The sequence below is a fragment of the Camelus bactrianus genome, chromosome 9 (genome assembly GCF_048773025.1).
Source record: "Camelus bactrianus isolate YW-2024 breed Bactrian camel chromosome 9, ASM4877302v1, whole genome shotgun sequence".
In the NCBI taxonomy this organism is placed as follows: Eukaryota; Metazoa; Chordata; class Mammalia; order Artiodactyla; family Camelidae; genus Camelus; species Camelus bactrianus.
This window is the reverse complement of record NC_133547.1, coordinates 4,677,929-4,697,064: the sequence shown is the minus strand read 5'-3', so window position 1 is coordinate 4,697,064 and position 19,136 is coordinate 4,677,929. Positions and strand designations below refer to the sequence as shown.

Genomic DNA, 19,136 nt, shown 5'->3' with positions numbered 1-19,136 from the left:
TCATTCCTCACGTCGTTTGTGAATTCATTGCTGTGTGTTGTTACTGATCATTTGTTTGCCTTGCCGTGTAGGATTCTACCATGTGAATATGAAACGCTTACTTTAATCATTCCACTGTTCAGTGACATGTGGGTGGTTTTCAGTTTGGGAGTATTAGGAATAGTGCTCAGAAAAACTGAGAACATATCCTGATGAGGCACATACCCATTTCTGCTGGCTATCTAGGTGATGACGGACTTGTTGGGTGACAGATTTGTATCTACCTTTTAGAGACAGTGCCAAAGAGGTTTGGGAAATGTACCAATTTTCACACCCACCAGCAGTGTAGGAGATTCTTGGTTTACCCACATCCTTGTCAACACTTTGACTCTTCCCCCCATTTTTAATTTAGACTTCTGATTGGTATGTGATAGTATCAAGTAGTGATTATACTTCCTCACTATGGAAGTTGAGCATATTTTCACATATTTATTTATATTTATTGTGTAACCTCTTTTTCTTTTTTTGGGGGGAAGTAATGATATATATATACACACATATATAATGTCTGTGTATGTATGTATATGTATGTATGTATAATATATATATATGTATAATTACTTCCCCACACACATTATATATATATATATTTTTTAATAGAGGTACTGGGGATTGAGCCCAGGACCTCGTGCATGCTACACACATGCTCCACTACTGAGTTATATCCTCCCCACGGGGCAACCTCTTTTTGAAGTATGTGGTAGTTTATTTTTATCAATTTTTCTATTGTGTTGTGTTTTTCTTATTGTTTTATAATAGTTCCAAATATCCATGGGATGTGATGTCTTTCTTGGTTCTCTTTATGTCATTCTCTCTCTCTCTCTCTCTCTCTCTCTTTCTCTCTCTCTCTCTCTCTGTGTGTGTGTGTGTGTGTGTGTGTGTGTTTGTCTTGATGAGGAGAGTCTTAATTTTAACGTAACTTGATCTTTCCTCCTATAAAATATTTAGTATTCTGCTTATGAAATATTTCCACGTTCTAAGACAACTGAGATGCTCTCTGTTTTATTTTTAAAACTTTATTTAGCTTTAAAACTTAGATCAGCAATCCATCCAGAACTGACTTGTTATATGTGTGCTTCATGGACTATATATATTTCTTTTCTGATAAGCTACCAAATTTCAGTTCATTCAGAATCTGTGACATTAACCTTTTTTTTTTCATTTGCTCTCCCCACTCAATGTTCACCCATGTTTTTTTAATTAAAAAATTCTTTAAAATTTTTATTTATTTATTTAGTGGGGAAGGTAATCAGTTTTGTTTGTTTGTTTATTTAATTGAGGTACTGGGGATTGAACCCAGGACCTCGTGCATGCTAAGCACGTGCTCTACCACTGAGCCGTACCCTCCCGCCTCACACAGGTTAATGTCACCTCACCCATGAAGTCTCTCGATAAATCTGTCTCTTTGTCCCTCCTTCAGGGTTTTAACAACCCCGCAGCACCACACAGCCAAGGTCAGTTATGGTATCACAAATCTTCAGTGAATCCCTTTACTCAATTATTCCCAAACTTTGAAGAAAATTGTGTACCTTAATGGGAGAATTCTCCATGAGCCTCTCAAAATTTTTTTCATGTCTTGTATTAGCTTCTGCCCTGGACCACTTTGAAAGGATTTTTTTTTAATTGTAGTATAGTCAGTTTACAATATTGTATCTCTTTCTGGTGTACAACACAATGTTTCAGTCATACATATACATATGTATATTTGTTTTCATATTCTTTTTCATTATAGGTTACTACGAGATATTGAATACAATTCCCTGTTCTATACAGTAGAAATGTGTTGTTTACCTATTTTATATATAGTAATTAGTATCTGCAAATCTCAAACTCCCAATTTATGCCTTCCCACCTCTCTTCTCCCCCTAGTAACCATAAGTTTGTTTTCTATGTCTGTGAGTCTATTTTTGTTTTGTAAATAAGTTCATTTGTGTTTTTTTTAGATTCCACGTATAAGTGATATCATATGGTATTTTTCTTAATCTTTCTGGCTTACTTCACTTAGAATGATGATCTCCAGGTCTATCCATGTTGCTGCAAATGGCATTATTTTATTATTTTTATAGCTGAGTAGTATTCCATTGTATAAATACACCACAACTTTTTTATCCAGTCATCTATCGATGGACATTTAGGTTGTTTCAATGTTTGGCTATTGTAAATAGTGCTGCTGTGAACATTGAGGTGCATGTATCTTTTTAAATTAAAGTTCCCTCTGGGCCATATGCCCAGGATGGGATTGCTGGATCATACGGTAAGTCTATTTTTAGTGTTTTGAGGAATCTCCATACTCGTTTCCACATTGGCCGCACCAAACAGCATTCCCACCAACAGCGTAGGAGGGCTTTCTTTGAAAGGATTTTTGTGTAACAGCCTCAGAAGATGGCAGTAATGTCTGTCTTGGGGGCCAGGACGGGTTCATTACCTAACAAATATAAAAACGATAATGCCTTCCTCGAAGGCAAAGGCTGGTCCGTGTACTTATAACCCACCTGAAGAGACTGGATTCCAGCATGCTGCTCTCCGGCTGTGACACGAGCCCCCCCACCCCCACCCCAGCTGCGTGCAATGTCCCCGGCCCTCTTTGCCTGGCCGCCGTGGGGCCTGTGGGGGCAATGACGGCCGATGGGAAATTCTTGCTGCCTGTTGTGCCACGGATAATCACACCTTCTGTCTCAGCCCCAGGCGGCTCACGGCTCGGGCCAGCATCCATGGAACTGGCAAGGTAACTTGGTCGGCAAATGGGGTAAAGTCTTAGGTCCTTCACATTTCTTGCCAGTCTCGGCAATAAGGACGGGGTAGTGACTGAGTATGACAAGGATCAGCCTTTGTGCGTTGTCACAATAGCAGAGGGAAGCTAACTTGATGAGGTAGTTGGGGGACTATCGCAGTTGTTTGGGCGGCTCTCACAGACTGGGTGGCTTATAAACATCAGTTGGTACCTCTGAGTTCTAGAGGCTGGAAGTCTGAGATCAGGGTGCCAGCATGGTCAGGGAGGGCTGTCTTCTGGGCTGCCGACTTCTTGCATCTTCACAAGGCAGAAGGGGGCAAGGGAGCTCCCTTAGGCCTCTATTTAAAGGTCTTTAATCCCATTCACAAGGGCTCTGCCTGCATGACCTAATCACCTCCCAAAGGCTTCACCTTCTAACACCATCACCTTGGGGGTTAGGGTTTGTTTTTTTTTTTCCCATTATCATGTTTTCTTAATGGAAGAATAGTTGATTTACAATGTTGTATTAGTTTCTTGTGTACAGCATAGTGATTCAGGTATACATATACTTTTTTCATACTCTTTTTCATTACAGGTTACTGCAAGCTATTGAATATAATTCCCTGTGCTGTACAGTAGGACCTTATTGTTTCTCTATTCTGTACATAGTAGTTTGTATCTGTCAATCCCCAACTCCCAATTTATCCCTCCCCCTCTTTCCCCCTGGAACCATAAGTTTATGGTCTATGTCTGCAAGTCTGTTTCTGCTTTATAAATAAATTCATTTGTATTTTTTTAGATTCCACATATAAGTGATATCATATGGTGTTTGTCTTTCTCTGTCTAACTTACTTCACTTAGTATGATCATCTCCAGGTCCATCCATGTTGCTGCAAATGACATTATTTCATTCTTTTTTATGGCTGAGTAGTATTCCTCTGTGTGTGTGTGTGTGTGTGTGTGTGTGTGTGTGTGTGTGTGTATGTATATGTATATAAACAGGGTTAGATTCCAATTTATGAATTTTGAGGGGATGCAGACCACAGCAGGATCCTTTGGGAAAATTCAACATCCTACATCAGAAAATAGTAGGAATTGTGTTCTCTGCTTACGCTGCCCCGTCCTACAACTGTCAGAGGTGAGAGTGCTAATAAGTGTTAGATGCATGTAGTCAAGTATTAGACAAACCACCTTTATACTTGCCACCAGAGGGTGGGCAAGGATTTAGGTAAAGGGCCACTAACCTCTGACGTACAACTTTTTCGTCACATACATGATATTCTCTTTGTTGGCAAGTCAGAGGCCTCAGTCTCCACAGTCCTAACACATCATCACATCTCTGCCAGGTGGGGTGGCTGACATATAACCTGACCAAATTCAAGTCCTGTTTCCCAGTGAAAGTTTATGGGGACTCTATGGGCAGCTGATGATGCTCAGTCCCTCCAGCAGTGAAGGGGAAACTGTCGTCTCTGACTCCCCATCACCTGAAGCAGCCCAGTCCTTACTAGACTCCCGGGACACGAGAGACAGCACAGTCCCTGTGACTGACGATTTTATCAGCTAGAGCCTCTGGCAAAGGGATGCAGCTACCACCTAAAAGACCCCATGGGTTTATGAACTCAGAGCCACCCTGACACAACTGCTTTCAAAAAGCAATGACCAGTTTGCTAGTGAGTGCTTCTCAAAACTGACCTCTGATCTATAGAAGCCTTGTGAGTCTCTGGCTTGATATTCCAATTTGTCAGTGTCGTGATACCATGTACACATACACACCGTATGCGGAGAGAGCTGATGGCTACTCTGAAGCTTTATTAAGTTACACAGTCTTATATAGCAAAGAAGAATGACAAGGGAAATGGTTAACAGGCAGCGTCTGGCTCAGGGTCAGAAGACCCTTTATGTTTTGGTAAATCATGTTCGTGTTGGCACCAGCGAGACTTACAGCTTATCAGGGCAGAATGTATGAGAAATGGCTGCTTCACAATATTCTTCTTGGACTCAGGCAGCTGTGCCTGTCTTAAGTTGCCCCCCTCTGGGGATCTTATCTGTCCTTGGCTAACCAGCGTTCTCACCTCTGAGTCTGCAGCTTTTTATAACTTGTTTACCATTCCAGCCCAAGGTTCAATCCTTTGTTCCCACAGTCGGGGGCCTACACAATTCAGGAGTGAGTCAACTTGGATTCCACTACTAACCAGGTGGGAAGGGCCCCCTAAGTCCTGTATCTGATGGAAAGCACTTACTTGAGAATGAAGCCAGACTGGCTCCAGCAACATCCTGGCTTTACGAGAATAGGTGGTACCTATTCCTTTTGGGGGAGATTTTAAGCTCTAGACTATAGCCCAAGTCACTGGCACTACGAACCCTCAATGCTCTGTGATTTCCCTAAGTGCACAGCCCTGGCTCACTGCTGGTTTAGGTAGGCTGAAACCTAGTGGTGTCCCCTGGGCCACTGTGGCTGTTTAGTGCTGGCTCTGCACCAAGTGTGTGGTTGTTCCCATTACTGGTCAGATATCGGGTCGCTGGACTGCTGCCAGTGGTCTCACTGTTTCATATGTCACTTGGGAAACTGTGGACTGTCAGATTAAGAAAATCCCTCTTTTACGATGTGAACTGTGGAAGCAAATTGCAGTGCTGAGAGAACTGTCTGGGTCATTTAGATGCTCATGGGTAGGGCCTGCTCTTTGAAGAGTCTGACCAGAATCAAGCTGCTGATTGTATCTGTGGGATTTGCTCTGCGTGACACACTTGGGAATCTTTTTTTCCCCCTTGGGGGCTAGGGGACGCTTTACTGAGGTATAATTGCCAAATAAAATTTTAAGATATTTAAGGCCCGTAGCCTCAGTGGGCTGGTCGGGTTGGGGTGAGGGGAGGACCATGGGAATAAGGAGGGCAAGGATTTAAATATGCAAAGCCATCCCTGCCCCACCCCTTTTATAGGTAGTTTCCTAAGTGGAGTGGGTAGGGGTCTTTGGGAAAGACGCTTGGGCCTGTCCAGGAGTCCTAGCTCAGCTGTGTCCTTGAAGTGGCACAATAAAGGGGGAAGGGGCATCCCAGGCTTCCCCATCCCCCATGAGATCTCAGGTGAAGGAGCTGTGTTGAGTGAGGCTAGGAACAGAGATGAGTCAGACTCAAGGGTGCTCTCACTCTATGGCAGGAGACAGACGCTAAAGCAGAGCCACAGCAGCCGCTCCAGGGACAGAAATTTTGAGAGGAGAGAAAGAGACAGAGACTGAGTGGGATTATGTAGCTCTGGGGGCTTGAGGACGGAGCCGAAAGAGGGACAGGGAAGGGGAGACATTTATGTAGAGATCAGACAATTTAACAGCAACTGCTCTCCAAATAGAAGGTATGGTTTGGGCAAAAGCTTGCTGGCATGAAGAGGCATGATGTGCTCAGGCAGATAATTTTCCTCAACTGATTTAAGAGTAACAAGGGCAGGTGGGAGACGTTCCTAGAGAGGATTCAGGAATCAGATCCACATACCAGCCTGCGGGGTTTGGGTTTTATCCAGAGAGGCAAGTCGCCACCCTTCTCTGGGCCTCCGCATGATAAGGCATAAATCAGAGACTCACTCCCTCCTCCGCCCGCCAGCGAGAGAGGTTAGTGCCTCACAAGCCAAAACCCGCAGATTGTTCTGCTCCCTACATGACCTCATGCATCCCTACCCACGCACGCGCAGAAGCTTTCTCCAGGACTCGGAGAAGGGCAGTCTTCGCCTCCTTCCAATCCTGCCCTTCATTGGCTAGGAACAACTGCTCGTCAAGACCGTCGTTAGCGGCGACGTAGGCGGGTACAATCTTGGTCGCTAAGCTACCGCGTACTTCCGTTTCCTCCTCTCCATCTCCTAAACTCGGCCAGCTTAATCTCGTCCCTTCGACCAATGGCAAATGGGCAGTGGGCGGGTCTTCATTTGTCCGGACCAAAGAAACGCAGGCTTGGCCTGGCAGAGCGCGGCCAATGACTGTAGGGCAACCCCTGTAAAGTGGTTCGGGCGCCCCCGCGCCCTCCTTTCCTCCTCCTGGCTCAGCCCCTCCCTGTCCCGTTTTTAGCACGGCGCTGGCCGCAGGCTGACAGGAACTGCACGGAGCCAAGATGGCGGCGGCCGACGGCGACGACTCGCTCTACCCCATCGCGGTGCTCATAGACGAGCTTCGCAACGAGGATGTTCAGGTCCGGAGGCTCCAGGGCACCTGGGGACGACGGGGAGGGGGACCTGGGGGCACAGGCGTCCCTCGCGGAGAAGGTTCAGTGTTCTCTGGGAGTGGCGGAAGGGACGGGCAGCCAATCAGCGCTCCTCTCTCATCTTTCCGGGTGCCTGGACTCGATGAGACGGCGCCCGGGATTGGGTGTCTCGGCACTCGGGAGGGCGGGAGCGAGGGCGAGCTTGGAGGGTCCCGATCCTTCCTGGAGCATGTGGCGGCCCGGGGCTTCGGCGGCCGCGCCCGTGGAGGGGGTCGGCCGACCGGGTTGGGGAGGCGAGGGGAGGGCTCGGTGATTGGTGGCGGCCCCTGAAGGGCCCCTTGGGGACGAGGTGGGCGCGTGCCTTGCTCCTAGTTGGGGAGGGGCCGCCAGCCAGGTTGATGGGGACCCCCGTAGGTTTTTGCCTTTCTGGGTTTCAGCGGCTGAGGCTCAGCGCTGTGGGGTAAAATCCCTGAAGGGAAGTGAAGCCTGCTTTTCCAATTCCTGTTTTCCCTCCCCTTCCAATTTTGGTGTAGACCCTCGAAGTGGGGGAGGGGCGTAAATAGTCCCCGGGACTGAGCTCAATTGAGGAGCGAATTACGAGGTGGAAAGTCGCCCCGCTCTGGGATGGCCCCGTTCGCAGTTTGCTAAGCTGGATAACATTTCTGATGAGTGGGATACGTTGGCTCAGGTGACTGGGCCCGGCTGGCGAGGGTTTTAGAAGACGTAGGACTCGAGGGTTTTCCGGCCTCAGCCCCACCTCTCACCCGCCCAGTGACCTTGTGCAGATTACTTCACGGATCTGGGCCTGTTTTCCATAAAGTGTGGGCCAGTAATAGTCCTGGCCTCTTTGGGTGGTTGTGAGGGACTGAACGAGTAAATAGTGCAAGTAATACAGAAGGGCGCCCGGCCTCTTGTAAGGGCCCAGTAAATGTTAGCTTTAATTATTGGGAGTGGTGATTGAAGAGTTCCCATCCTCCCCTTGGGCCTTAATTTCCCCGCTTACAAAATTGAGCAGCTTGCACTGGTCCAGCGTCGGAGGTTCTGGCAGTATCACTTGATCTGGAGTCAGACAGGTTGTGGCTGTACTCCTGGCTCTTCCACCTCTTGTTGGTTCAGGTGGGCAGATTAGTTGATCTTTCCAAGCCTTGGTTTCCTGTGCTCTCCAATGGAGGTGATTACCTAGTTCACTGGGCTGTTGTATGACTTCATTTGTTAAGTAAACACCTGACACATATCAGGTGTGGTGCTGAGGATATAATGGTGACACCAGTTGTTACACAAGAGACAGATGTGAGACAGAACCGAATACATTATTAACACGTGTGAGACATGGGCAGGAAACAAGATGTGATAATGAATAAGTAAATATTACTGGGCCTCTGCTCTGTGTTGGGCACTGTTCTAGGCACAGGTTTACAATAGGGATCAAGGCAGACAAAACCTTCTGGCCTTGTGGAGCTTCTGATGTAGAGACGGGAGACAGACAATAAACAAGACAAGAAGGAAAATATGAAGTGTGTTAGACGGGGATAAGTATTGTGGAGAAAAATAAAGGATGGGGGAGAGGCTGTGGTTTCAGAGTGGTCAGGGAAGGCCTTGCTGGGAAGGTGATGTTTGAACAAAGATCTGAAGGAGGCAAGGGAAGGAGCCTGAGCCTTTCTGGGCAGAGACAGCAGCAAGCACGGAGTGGGGTGGGGAAGATTCATTTTAAGTAGGTCAGTCAAGGAGGGCCCCTCTGAGGATGCAGAGTTTAACGCAAGACCAGAAGAAGTTGGGGAGGAGCCTTCCAGAAAGAGTGCAGGCAGGTAATGGCAGTAGTTCTCAACCCAGGGTGATTTTGCCTGCCAAAGGACATTGCCAATGTGTGGAAACATTTTTGGTTGTCACCACTGGGGACATGCTACTGTCATTTAGGGAGCAGAGGTCAGGGATCTGCTAAACCTACAATGCATAGGACAGCCCCCACAGCAAAGAATTATCCACCCAAAACATCCATTGTGATGAGATTGAGCAAAGCTGTCTATGGGAGAGTCCTGAGGCAAACGTGGTAGCTTAAAAGAACACAGATTTATTATCCTACAGTTCTGGAAGTCAGTAGTCTGACGTAGTCTCACTGGGCTAAAATCACAGTGAGGGCAAGGTTATATTCCTTTCTGGAGGCTCTAAAGAAGAATCCGTTTCTTTGCCTTTTCCAGGTTCTGGAGGCTGCCTGCACTTCTTGGCTTGTGGCCCCTCTGTCCGTCAAAGCCAGCAGTGTTGCATCTCTGTGACCATTCTCCTGTGGTCATATCTCCCTCTGACCAGCCAGGAAGGGGTCTCTGATTGTAAGGACCTATGTGATTTGATTGGGTCCAGCTGGGTAATCGAGGCTAATCTCTGCATCTGAGGGTTCTTAACCTTGATCACATCTGCCAAATGCCTTTTGCCATGAGAGGTGACATGCAGGTTTCAGGAGCCAGGATATGGATGTCTTTGGGAAGCTGTTATTCTGATACCATAGTCGCTGCAGTTGGAGGTGGACGTTGAGAGGGAAAGTGTTGGGAGTTTGAGGATGGGGCTGAAGTGCCATCTTTTTTTTTTTTTTTTTAATATTTTCAGGTAATTTAATTTTCTTTTTATTTGTTTGTTACTCATATTGCATTGAAGTCTGAAGGGGAACTATTCATTCAGCAAGGAGTGCCACATGTGTGTTAGGGATTGATCTGGGTGATGGGGAAACAGCAGTGGCGGGGGGGGAACCCACCAAAAACAGGCAAAAGTCTGCCCTGATTTTGTTGTGGAGGTAGACAAGAACCAAGTACAGTGCAGAGGATGATAGATAGTTTTGACCACGATGGAGAAAAGTAAAGCAGAGATGGGGAGGACAGGAGAGTGTTAAAATTTTAGGTAGAGTGGCTAGGGAGAGCCGTACTGAGAGCTGATGTTTAAGCAGAGATGTGAATAGAGGGAGCAGGCCCTGTTGATAACTGAGGAATAATATTCCAGGCAGAGGAAGCAAGTGCAGAGGTCCTGAGGCAGGTATATGCAGTGTGCTCTGGGACCAGCAGGAAGGCCAGTGTGGCTGGAGCCAAGAGAATGCCCTGTCAATATTGGGAGATGAATATGAAAAGAGCTATATTGTAAAAGGAACCTGTGAGTTGTTACTTAAACCAGGGATTGGCAAACAGCCAGAAGTGCCCCATGTCCTTTTTTTATTATTATTAATAAAGTTTTATTGAAAACACAGGTATACTCATTTGTTACATGTTGCCTATGGCTCCTTTTGTGCTACAATAGCAGAGTTGAGTAATGCAGCCATTTGACCCCATAAAGCATAAAATATTCACTACCTGGCTATTTACAAGAAAGAGATTGCCAAAACTTGACTTAAACTATCTTTGTATTCCACCCCCAGTCCCTACTACCCCTTGCCAGCCCCTTAAACCATATTACCAGGTCCAAGTGTATCTTGCTATACCTGTGTTGTCCAGTATGGTAGCCACTTGTGAGTGCCTGAAATGTGGCTAATTTACATTGAGATGTGCTTGTAAGTAAAAGACGTCAAATTTCAGAGATGGTACTATAACAGGGAGTGTAAGACATCTCAGTAAAACTTCTTATATTGATTACATGTTGAAATGATATTTTTGATGTACTGGATTAAGTAAACTAGATTAATTTCACATGCCTACATTTTTTTAATGCTACCACTGGAAAATGTAAAATTACAAATGTGGCTTGCGTTTGTGGTCTGCATTATATTTCTTTTGGAGTGTGTTGACTCTAGGTCATGCTCTATTCATATATAGAGAAAATGGGCTTTTTTTTTATGAACACTAAATATTTTGTTCTGCAGCTTGCTCTTTTCACTTAATATTTCTTACAAGTCTTCCCACGCAGGTACATATATATAGATCTGCATTTATAAGGAGTTTGAACATTTCCCCAAGAATCAAAGGTTTGTGGACTTTCTGAGGACAGGGCTTGGCTCCGATTCATCCCTAAGGAAGAAGCCAGTGCAGGCCTGTGAACAGACCAGGCTTCCAGGAGCTCAGAAAGGGCTGAGTAATAATAGTGGTAGCTGACATTTATTGGGAGCTCGCTCGTTGCTGGCCACTATAAAAGGGAAGTACATTTATGATTGTACTGAATCCTCACAGCCACCCTCTGAAGTAGGGTGCTAACCTCCATTTTCCAGGTGAGGAAACCGAGCACAGTGAAACTAAGTAACTTGGCCAAAGCTGTGCAGCTGAGAGGAGCCAGGGAAGATTCCTAAAGGAAGCGTGAGACCTGAGGGCGGACTAGAATCTAGGCTGGGGTGCTTGCTGACTGTGTAGGCCGGATGCTTCACTTGGTCTCCGTGAAACAGGCTTGGGACGGAGGCAGAACGTGGAATCTGAAGTGCTGTTGTAGTCTTGATTCATGTGTTCAGCAGATGTTTATTCACCACCTCCTGTGCCCCGGACTCTGTTTTAGATGCTGGAACACGGCAGGGAGCAGAACAGAGAAGCTGTGGCCTGTGTGGGGCTTACATTTTAGTAGAGGAGACAGACAGGCGGACTGTAATGTGATGTCAGTGGCAGGAATTGCTAAGAAGAAAAATAAGGCAGGGGCAGGGGATAGAGCAAGGTCAGGGCTGCTGTTTTAGATAGGGTGGCTAGGGCAGGCTTCTCTGACGAGATGATTCCCAGCAAGGACTTGAGCGAAATTAGGGGGAATGAAGGTGGGGTGGGGGTAGGAGTCTGGGCAAGCATCGGGGCAGTTGGTCCAAGGGCCTGGAGATGGGAGCATGCTCAGAGAGTTCGGAGAACCACAAGGCCAGTGTGGCTGAAGCAGAGTGAATGGCAAAGTGGTAGGAGGTGGGGGCTGGCCCAGGACTGGATCTCTTAAGGCCTTTGGACCAGCAGGGCAAAGGCTTTGGTGAGATGGGGGAGCCCATGCGAGGCTCTGCGTAGAGGAATGACACGTTCTGACTTCTGGCTGCCAAGTGGGGGGATTGGGATGCCGTTGCCGAGCACCCAGGACTGGTGTTGGCAGACAGGGAGGGAGGAGCGGTTAGACTCGGGGTGCCTCGAGAAGGGCAGTTGGGATTTGCTGATGGAGTGAATGTGGTGTGGTGAGTGATGGAAAAGGAGGAATCAAGGACGAATGAGGCTTGACTCCAGCTCTGCCAGTTTGCTCTGTGTGTGCCCTGGACCAATGATTTCCCTCTTTTGGGTCCGGATTCCTCATGTGTAAGGCAGGGATAGTGATGAGGAAGCAGCATCTACCCGGCTGGGAAGTTGCAGTGGAATTGGCATGTTAAGCGGCTGCCTCAGAGAAGGCGTTCAGTAAGTGAGTCCCTCATTCAGTTGTCATGGTAACTTACAGTTTTATACTTGGGAAAGCGAGGTGCAAAGAGTTTGCATCCCTTGCCTAAGGCCTCCCCAGCCAGTAGGAGGCAGTGACTGGATCGCAGTATCTCAGGGGTGTTTGAGGCACATTTCTTAAAACGTGGTCTACTGGGTGAGAGGCCAGTTTTCTGTGTTACTTGTACTCCCTCTGCCTCAATTTTCTCATCTATAAAATGGAGATAATTTTTAATTTAACAGTTCATGGGGGTGTTGCAAGGACTAAGTAGATTAGTACATGGAAAATACTTAAATCAGTGCTTGAGTTACTGGAAGTGTTCAGTAAATGTGTGCTGCTGGTGGTGGTGAAATGATAGGGCTTCATCTGTCAAAGGTGACGTGCTTCAGGCATTTTTAAAAACTATTCTTTTAATGGTTACTCTGGAGCAGTGGTTCTGGCCCAGGGACAAATGTCTGGAGATATTTTTGGTTGTCATGACTGTGGGGAGAGCAGCCAGGGATGCTGCCCGGCATCCTGCACCACACTGGCTGTTCCCCTCCCCGAAGGCGCAGCCGGCCCCACAGGCTGGTGGTGCTGAGGTTGAGAAGCCCTGCTGTGTGCCAGACAGCCTGCTAGTGCTTTGTGCGTGTTCGTTGAATCCTCACAAAAGACATGTGAGGTAGGTGTTAATTTTCTTTCCATTAAATATTTGTTGATTGTCAAATTTCAAACGTATACTGCAACAGAGAAAATAGCACCCAACCCCAATTCAGCAATTTTTTTCCAAAACTTTGCCACAGTTTTTCACCTGTTCCTCATCTTCCTCCTTTTTTTTTTTAGCTGAAGTATTTTTAAAATAAAACCCAGGCCATAGATATTTTCTCCTACGTACTTCATCCCACACTTCCAAAACAGACATTTTAATAACCGCAATGCCATTGCCATACCTAACACAGTTTTAACAGTGATTCCTTGGTATCATCTAATAGTTTGTTCATAATCAGATTTCCCTGATAGTTCCAGAAGTGGGTTTGTTTGTTTGTTTTTTTACAGTTGGCTTATTTAAAACATTCTGAATTTGACTACAAATCTTCAGTCTGATACTCTTCCCACTTACTACATAAGGATGCACCATCAATGTCACACAACCCAGTACATCCTAAGAGCAGGAGTTAGCCAGGGGCACTGGGTTTCAGAGCAGCGCTCTTCACCAAGAGCTGGGCCCCCTGTGGGGACAGAGTCTAGGCCTGGAGGTGACACAGAGGAGGCAGGGCCACCGGTGGGGGCAACCAGGGTTTCAGATCCTGGTCTGGCCACTTTATGAGTCACTCAACCCTTCTGGGCCTTGATTTTCTTGTTAAATAAGGAAAAAGGTAGAAGATACACCCAGCAGGGCTTGTGAGGTTTAAGTGAGATAAACTTAAAAGACCAGCAGGTACTCGCCACCTTCTAAGGAGATGGCGGAGCAGCATGTGCTGTACGTCTTAGAACTGCGACATCACGGGCTTCGACTTCTTTTTCTGGAGTCCATGGGGACCTGAAGTAGAACTTAGGAATAAGGTTGCCCACTGAGAGTTTGAAAAAGGAAAGTTGGTAGAGGATGATGGTGAAAAATAGGAGTTCAAGTGCCAGGCTCTGCCAGGCCTTCCCTGGGCGACCTGCATTTCCCTCTGTGCCTTCCTTCCTCGTCTTAAAGGGAGCACAAAGCTGGTATCTTGCCTGAGGTATTTTAAAAGATTTATTCATTTTATCTAAACTGAAAAAAATACCCCCCCCCAAATAAAACAGTTCATCTCTCTCCCCCTCCCCCATCTCTGGCAAGCACCGGTCTGTTCTCGGTATCTGTGTGAGCTTGTTTTATACACGCAAACACACACTAGAGTCCACGTGTAAGAGAGATCATACGGTATTTGCCTTTCTGTCTGACTGACTTAGCATAATGCACTCAGAGTTCATCCACGTTGTCTCAAACGGTAAGGTGTTACTGTGTTTTATGTCTGAGCCCTGTCCCACTCTGTGTGTGTCCCACCATTTCCCCACCTGCTCATTCATCGGTGGACACGTAGGTTGCTTCCACGCCTCCCAGTTCTGTAAGAGAGAACATGTGTAGAGGACCTAACTTTGTACATGTTACATAGTAAGCACTCTGAATGATAGTTGCAGTTTTAAAACCTTGAAAAGTCTTCATATTTATGCTTTCTGATGTGCCCGGCCCTGTACCCTGTTCGGGAATCACCGGTTGGTAACAGTTGTGTCCCCTCCTCATCCCAGAGACAAGTCACCTTCCAAATGGGGTGACGAGCACATCCATAAATAATTACAGCATCAGGCGAACTGTGGTGGGAAGTATTCGTCTGTGCTACAGTTTCCAAGGAGGTGGGGAGATTACTTTTGTTTTCTTTCTGTTTTAATTGACCTTTTCCTTTCCCTTGCTCAGGAAATACAAATATGTGAGAAATAATGACAAGTAGAACAGGTAACGGGCATGCTCGTGGCGTGCTGGCCTCCGTCTCCGTGTCTTCCTTGTGGGCAATCCCAGCAATCCTGTGAGGCAGACCTTGTAGTAACCCTCTTGCAGGGCCCTGAGCTAGTTAGTGAAGTCTGAGCGCATGCTCACTCACTACTTTAAAAACATAAATAAATTCAAGTGTTCCAGAAATAGCGTGGTGCCCATTTCAGTCTTCAGCGTCGGGTGCGTAGCCTTTGACACTCCCCTGCACACAGTATGATCACTGAGAAAGTGATCCTTCACAGAATACAGTGGAGAGCCTCAGAGGTGAAGAGACACTGTCCCTCGCTGAGCACCTCCCCAGGCCGAGGCTTGCTGTTAAAGCGCCCAAGTTGCAGACCCCGCCACCCCGCCACCCCGCTGGTTATCAGCCACCAGCTGTGCCAACGGTAACAATTTGGAGCCTGTTCCTCTGGATTCTTTTTCTTCTCTGCCCATGCTAACATAGGTATAATCTTTATTTTCGAAAATTAATCCAGCAGGTATTTACTGGACTCTCACTGTGTGCCAGGCGCAATCCTAGGATTGGGGGGCACAGTCCCTGCCCTTGTGAAGCCCACACTGCAGAGAGGAAGGAGAAACAGTGAACCAAGAAGTACAGTTGGGGTGTGACCTGTGCGGGTCCACTTACATGCAGGTGGTTCTCAGCAGTAAATACTGCGGTGCTACTATGAGGTCTATGGTTAGTTGAATCCACAGATGCAAGATTTCAGATACAGAGGGCCGACTATCCCTTTTACTCAGATTTTCAGCTGCTCGGAGGGTGGGCACCCCTAACTCCCACGTTGTTCAAGTGTCAGCTGCCTACGTCAGAAGTGATCAGAAGTGATGGGGGTTAAGATACGTAGAGGGAGGTGGGTGCGTGCTGTTTTGCCCAGGGTCGTCCTACGGTGAGGACGGAGCAGAGCCTGGATGAAGTGAGCAGGGAGGCCTGGGGGCCCGGGGGCAGGTGTCTCAGGTTGGAGGATCGGCAAGGCAGCAGGTATGAAGACCTGGGCTGCCCGCACGTTTACATTTCAGTTACTGTCAAGGAAACCACTGTGACAGGAACCCAGGGAGCAAGGGGAGGGGTGGGAAGTGAGAAGGGATCACTAGACGGGGTATGAGTTCGTGTTGGCCATGTGGCCTGTAGGCAGGCCTTCGGGTTTTACTCAGGTTGTGAAGGGGAGATGCGCTGCCTGAGGGATGACCCTGTGTGTGCTCATATCGGGGAAGGGGGGTGGACTGAGTGTGAAGTGGGTTTTAAAAAGTGAGTAGCCTTTCTGTAGGGGGATGCAGTGCTGGGAAGGGGCATTTCCTTTCTTATGTGGCCATGTACTCGGCTGTGTGCAAAGGCTGCTGGGGACACGGGTAGTCCCTGCCCGGGGTGGTGGGTGCTGTCGTGGAGCCAAATGTGTGGAATGTGGTGGGTCTTGAATGGTAGTTGCAGGACGGGACACGCTTGGGGGACAGTGCACAGTGGAGTCCTGTGGCTGTGACATGATCAAGGGGCAGTAAAGATTTCTTACTAATAGCTGCTCAGTCAGAAACATTCCAGAGAACTCACCCAGCTGTCATTTAGACAAGTAAGGATTCCTTTTCTCCTCACATCTCAAATCCAGCAGCTCGAGGATATCACAGAATTGGGTCACAGTACGGCCACAAGATTGCTGTGTCATCTGTTGTCATTACGTTCTCGTGGAACCACCCTGAAAACAGAGGCCGACCCAGGTTCTTGGTCTCCTCTCTTGTATCAAGGACAGTCTATCCTGGAAGCTCTTCAGCCGACTTGTCCTTGTGTCTTTGTGCAGAACTAGGTCATTTGCTGGGTTAGTTGGGGTTAAGGTTGGCTGTCAATAATAGGAAAGCTCCAAATAAATGAGACTTAAATGAGCTTGAGGTTTATTTCTGACTCATGATCAAAGTCTGGTGGCAGTCCAGGCTGGTGTGGCACTCTGGCATTAGGATCCCAGGCTCTTACACATTCGTGTTCGCATATCCTCTGTCCTGCTCTCCCACCCCCAGGTCACCGTAAGGCCCCAAGAAGGCTGCTGAAGCCCCAGCCATTGTAGCCCCATTCCAGATAGGAAGGAGGGAAGAAGGGTATGACCACATCTCCCCATAAGGACACTTCCCAGAAGTCACACAGACCATTCCCACTTGGATTTCATCAGCCGCATGTTAGTTTCATGGTCACATCCAAATGCAAAGGCGATTCGGAAATGTCTTTATCTGGGGTTCATTTGCACAGCTGAAAAGCAGAAGTTATGAGTGGCAGTATAGCCGGGTGCAGGAACTTTTAACTAGAGGCCCTTCTAGAATTCCGGGCAGGCCTGTGAATTTGGATGGGGAGAAAGAACATCTTTATTTCACCCATCCCTAACTCAAATGTAACTTTCCTTCTATTACGAATTATAGTATTACATTAGTGTGTAATTAGTAGTGTCAGCGATACTGGTGCGACTCTGTCACCAGTGGTAATTGTGATCATGTTCACGGCTCATTTCAGCTGTTGCAGATACTTCTAGTCTTGTTTATACGCACCCCTATTTAAAAACTGTTGTTTTTAAACCTGCTAAGGGGTCTGTGACGCGCCCCCAAATTGAGAATCCGGGAAGCAGAAATACGAATCAGTGATACTGGCTGAGAGCCAAGTAGCTGCTGTTCAAGTCCTGCTCTGCTAGGAGCTGTGTGAGGTTTTGTTTTTTCTGCTATGAAATGGGTGATCCTGTGTTTACCTTACAAAGTTGTGAGGATCAGATGAGTTAGAACATTAAAACACCTGTAGTGAGTACCCTGGAAACATTAGTAACTATTGTTGTGTCCCCATGAGAGAAGGGAAGAGAGACACTGCTGGACAGCTAGCTGCCTGGCGCCCATGTCCCTGACACCTGAACAAAATCAGCAGGCTGTCACCCGAGTGAGGTTGCCACTGATCTTCCCCTGGTGCCAGGGTGTTCCCAGTGTCACGTTACTCTGTACTCTCAGCCACCTTCTATGGATAGGTGTTATAACCCCCCATTTCACAGATGGGAAAATTGAGGCTCAGAAAGGTACAAAGAGTGTCCCAAGATCCCACAGCTAACACAGTTCAGATGGTGGAGTGGGCACTGAACCAGCTTAGCCTGGAACCCAGATAGTGCATCTAAAGCATCACCTTTCGCGAACGTCCGGGTACCATTTGTGCTGAAGAAACCAGCAGATATAGTCTTAACAAAACCAAAACTAGAATCTGCGGAGGCGGCAGTGGAAGGAAGGGGGCTCTCCACCGCAGTAGAGATGGCCCGGTTCTCTGGGGCCCGTTTCTTGGGCATCACCTCACCCCGGGCCCTTCTTGTTCTCCTTCCCGGAAGAGGATTCCCACTGGGGCCTGGCGGAGGCTTACTCATTCCCGAGGGCGTTTCCTTCCCTCTCTCACAGATGAGCTCACTGTGTTCTGGCCGCAGCCCTGGGACTGGGCGGGCCAGGCCCCGCTGTTGGGGCTGAGACGGGGCAGAGACGTGGGAGGGGAGGTTTCACAGTTGGCCAGGGCAGCTGGGCAGCTGGGCAGCTGGGTGTGGATCCCAGCCTGCACTGTGCTCACTTAGTCAGGTGTCTTCACCTCTCTGAGCCTGCTTCTCCAGTGATGAGAAGGTGGAGTTAGCCGTGCTCGTGGGGCCGGGTGGGAAGATCAGATGAGGTCCTAACACAGGGATGCTGGGCCGGAGGAAACTACAGGGGTTTTAGGAACCAGGAACGGGGGGTGGACACACACACACACACACACAAACACACATACTTTTTTCCTGTTGTTGCACAGGGCCCCACCCTGCCCCTTAATTCAGGATGATCTCATCTGAGATGCTTACTTAATTAAATCTGCATATTTTACCTTCACGAGTGCTGGGGATTAGGACTGGGACATATCTTTTTGGGGGTCACTATTCAACCCACTGTACTAGTGATATCATTACTGCTGTTTAGTCTTGTTTTTTGTAGCAGTGTTACTACATTGTCTGTTCTATTATCATCACTGTTAGGTGACAGTCCTGGGTTTCGGTGCCCTCTCCACCATCTGAACTGTGTGACCCTTGGAAGGGACTTTCGTTCCCTGAACCTGTTTCCTCTTCTGTGGAGCAGGGCTTGTAACCCTCTGCCCTTGGCTGGTGGTGAGAGTTAAATGAGACACTGTGAGTGAGTGTTTGGCTTGGGACCAGGCACGGAGTGATCTAGGATGGGCCTGGCACCGTCAGAGTCCGAGGCCCAGAATGTTAGCTGATGCTGAGTGCAAGCGGGAGGCAAAAACAGAAGGAGGGGAAGGGGTGGCTGGGGATGGGGTGCAGTTTCGGACCTAGTGGTCTTGGAAGGTGCCACCAGGGGCATGGCTCAGTAAGACCCAGTGGATGCTTGTGCTGAGGCTGCCACTCC

General features: G+C 47.7%; 1 protein-coding gene across 1 annotated transcript in view; it reads left to right on the top strand.

The window, feature by feature from the left end:
- The first annotated feature begins 6,756 nt into the window (after positions 1-6,756).
- PPP2R1A (protein phosphatase 2 scaffold subunit Aalpha) overlaps positions 6,757-19,136 on the top strand; it is a 30,714-nt gene continuing 18,334 nt past the window's right edge. The window contains exon 1 of the mRNA XM_010952663.3: positions 6,757-6,919. Coding sequence (XP_010950965.1) covers positions 6,842-6,919 — 78 coding nt within the window. The 5' untranslated portion in view covers positions 6,757-6,841. The remainder of the gene's footprint in view (positions 6,920-19,136) is intronic.